The 4031-nt window shown below is 35.1% G+C and overlaps 1 protein-coding gene across 1 annotated transcript in view; it reads right to left on the bottom strand.

The window, feature by feature from the left end:
- DCC (DCC netrin 1 receptor) overlaps positions 1-390 on the bottom strand; it is a 608075-nt gene extending 607685 nt beyond the window's left edge. Inside the window, exon 1 of the mRNA XM_004379240.2 lies at positions 111-390. Within this exon, the coding sequence (XP_004379297.1) occupies positions 111-351 (241 nt within the window). The 5' untranslated portion in view covers positions 352-390. The remainder of the gene's footprint in view (positions 1-110) is intronic.
- Positions 391-4031: the final 3641 nt, after the last annotated feature.

The following is a 4031-nucleotide window of genomic DNA, read 5'->3' as shown; positions in this document are numbered from 1 at the left end:
ATATATAACAAAAGCCAGAACTTACAACAGTTACTAACGTTAAAGAAAAACTGTTGTTCCAACTATTCCAGAAAATGTCATTTTGCAAAGAATGGAAAGCACTGCAGTACCTGACAGAATTCTGACTTCTGCTTCGTTGCCTGTTCTTGAGCTGGCTGGATTCCGCGCTAAGCATCGATAGATGCCGGTGTCCCCCAGCTGAAGTCTGCTGATCTGCAATGCTCCAGAGGGCAAGACCACCACACGGGAGTTGCCTGAGCTTGGAATCAGGTCTTGTTGGTTCTTCTGCCAGTGTATTGTTGGCATGGGCTCCCCAATGACTTCACACTTGAGTAGCACAGTATCTCCCATGAAGGCTGTGACAGATTCTGTCTGGGACAGGAACCTCAGGGGTCCTAGGGGAAAAACAAAGAAGGAAGTGTAAATCCTTCAGATGAGGCAGAATCATCACCAATAAAAACAATCACACCTTGTATTTTCTATAGCAGATTGTATTTTGTAAAGCATTTTCTCAAATCTCATCTTATTCCTTCTTCCCAATTTACATTATGTATCATCCACATTATATTTCTGTCACTACAGTAGATTTTGTGGATAAAAATGATAAAGGTGTTGCCATTCACCTCCAGAAGCATATGATTTTATTATTGTCTGCAACCCTGTAAAATAAGCAGAGCAGACAAGATCATCCTCATTTTACAGATGAAAAAACTGAGGCTTAGACAAGTGGAACTCCATACACAAGATCACATAGTTATTACGTGGCAATCCTGCAAATGGGACCTGGTTCTTCTGAATCCTGATTCTATGAAGTTACCTGACTTTGGACAAAGGACTGTAAAGTCATGCAGGTACATAAAGAGCTGGCTATAAGGCATAACCAACAGTAGTTTCAAGAAAGATTTGCTATGTAAATTACCAATGATAGTAACAGACAGCAATCCTTTATGGCTTGACTATTAAGGTAAATGTTTATCAGTATTTGCCAAATATGATTGTAGTGTAGTGAAATAATCCTAAAGTTGGAATTAGAAAAACTTGTCCTTATAGCCTGGCAGTGCCACCTTCTAGGTATGAGTTCTTTGATGATTTGGGATGATATCTAAGTCATATGACCACTATGATGCTCATATGAAATAACATATGTGAAAGTGATGTGTTCATTTGAATTACTAAATAAACATAAGGAAAAGAAAATAAATAACTGGCCATCATTGAATATAATAGGCTCAGTGGGAAAGAAACCACCCTCTTCATGATGATGTATATGAGAGGAGTAGAAGATATTTTGTTCCTGTCCTCTTGAACCCCCTTTTTTAAACAGGTAGGTATTTACAATACTTATTGTATGACAGTAAAAACTTTGGATTTTTATGATTACAAATAACATTTGTATGAATCACACCATCACTGATAGATTGATAACTTTATTTCTAGATTTAATTCAATCAAGTAATTTAAATTCCTTGATTCATGTTCTATTCATCACAGTTAATTTCAATATTTCTATTTTCATTTTACTGAAGTGGTTTTCACAGTATGTAAATTTTACAATAAGGTGTGATTCATTCATTAGTTTGTGGTTCACATAAAAGTTTGTTAATGTGATTTTTATCTTACAGATTTATTTTTTTTAAGTCAAAATCTCCTTGGTCCAGGTTCGTATTTTATCAAGCAAGTTTGATTTTTCCATCCATAATTAAAAAGGAAGTCTACTCTGCTCAGTTTTAACTACTGTTAGTTTCATTTTGGGTCTATTAATTTTCACAAATCTAATTTTCCCTACAATGTGATGAAAATTTCGCTATGGCTAAAAGGACAAAGGCAAAATGGGAGGAGTCCAAATATCGTAATTTAATGTGAGAAACAATCAATAATGCTGTAGAGAGACTCCTTCCATGGGACAAAGGTAACATTTCAGATCCCTTTCAGTAATTAGAGTCATTGAGTGAACCACAAGATAACTGTGTCCACAAAATAGGAAATCTCATCAGTACAACATATGGAATAAGTATAAGCTACCAAAGGCTACCACTTATTGTAGCTAAACCCACACCAACAAACCTGTAATCTTGCAGATACAACACTGAAGTTGCTCTTCAGTAAGAGTGATTAATGTTAGACCATGCAGAAACTTTAATGTTGATATAAATATTAATTTATCAATTGAAACATATCCCATACAGATAAGTATTAAAATTATTCATCTGGTCCCTAAATTAAGGCTCTGGAATCTAAACCCACAGAGCTGTTTGTCAATACACTACCAATGTATTTACAGGGTAGCATTAGCCACTTGCCTAATTCTATTTTTCTCATTTAGTTATCAGTTATCAGTTAGAAGACCTTATGTATAACAGTGCCAGTGCTATCACTGAGTGAAGACCAAAAGATATTAATGTGTGCCCTGTCTTATTGTTCAAAGTCCAATTTGCAGGCTGGGTGTAGTGTAAAATTTTGAGTTCATTCAAAAGAACCTAAATTAATCTACTACTGATTGGATTTGAAGCACGCACTTTAACAAGGAATGCTTTGTACACACTACATAATGCAAAACTGCAGTGAGTAAGTAGCCAGGTGTTGTGAGGCTTACGTATAGCATCAGATTTTCATATGAATTTTTGACTTCTTTATTTCATAGTTTTCCTTTTTAGGTTTTCAATGTTAGTATTTTATTTTGTCATTAAGGAAATAAAATCAGGAATAATTCTCTCCTACACACAAGATATATATTTTATATACAATGTAGGTGAGAACGAAATAGTTTTGGCAAGTTGGACATTTTTGTATATGCAGATATATGGTTGTGTATTAGTTACAAGGAGCCCTGGTGGTGCAATGGTTAAGCACTTGGCTGCTAACCAAAAGGTCAGTGGTTTGAACCCACCGGCAGCTTTACAACAGAAACAGACCTGGTGATCTGCTCCTATAAAGATTACAGCCTAGGAAACCTTTCATGGCAGTTCTATTCTGTCATATAGGGTTGCTACAGGTTGGAATTGACTTGAGGGCACACAACAACAATATTAGTCACACGTTTGGATAAATTTCCAAATATCTATTTTATATCTGAATGTCTGTGGCATTAAAGTAATCATTTGAAAGCAAGTTCTAGAGCATAGAATAAAATATAAAGTAAAAGGGATTCAAGTTAATACTCTACCCTCGGTTCCCTTATATGAGTTCATCTAACTGGAAGAATTACACATGAGGCATGAGATTGTATGTTAATTTAATTAGACTTAATGAAAGGGGCTATTATTCCACACACTTATTCAGTATGCACTCTAATAAACCTTCTCTTTACCATAGAACTCCTGATGAAGAGAGGGTAAGAAAAACATCTACTTACAATTTAACAATGCAATGTTTAGAAATTTCAAATAGTTGATTAACTAACATAATGGGGAATTATAAGCATGATTTGTAGCATTTTTTCTCTCTACAAAGGAAACCTTACACATCAAAAAACAATTCTAAGTTTACAAGGCTCTATATAGCTTGAATTAATGCTCCCAATATCGTGCTGAATTTTAGCACCTACATTGCACGGTGGTGCAACAAACCAGCCAACAGTCTTAAAAGACCAAGAAGTTATAGGCTATCAACTCAGTACTATATTTTCAAGCCATGTGTATGAGTACCAAGTAATGAACATGAAACTCACTGTAACGCATAAGAATGAAATACGGTATTTTCAGAAGAGTCATTTAATGCTCTAATGCAATACAAACGATTCCTGTGCTTCATTCATAGAGCGATACAGGTAAAATTTTAACTAGATCCTCATGAAAAATAGTTGCCTGCTCAACAAGAGACTTTGGGGGAAAAAGCCTGGTTCAGACTCATTACATCATATCTGATCCATTGCAAACATCTCATAAATGGTTGGTCTTCCTATCTCTACTCTTTTCTTGTCCAAATCAATCTCAAATATAATCAAAAGATCAGTGTTCCTAAATCACCAAAAGATTTTGCTTTGCTCAGGAAACTCTAAGTCTCAAAAAAATCTTGTGGTCATCTTATACCTC

Source organism: Trichechus manatus, unplaced genomic scaffold (assembly GCF_000243295.1).
Source record: "Trichechus manatus latirostris isolate Lorelei unplaced genomic scaffold, TriManLat1.0 scaffold00063, whole genome shotgun sequence".
NCBI lineage: Eukaryota > Metazoa > Chordata > Mammalia > Sirenia > Trichechidae > Trichechus > Trichechus manatus.
The sequence above is the reverse complement of the archived record's forward strand: the minus strand, read 5'-3'. Positions and strand labels throughout refer to the sequence as shown.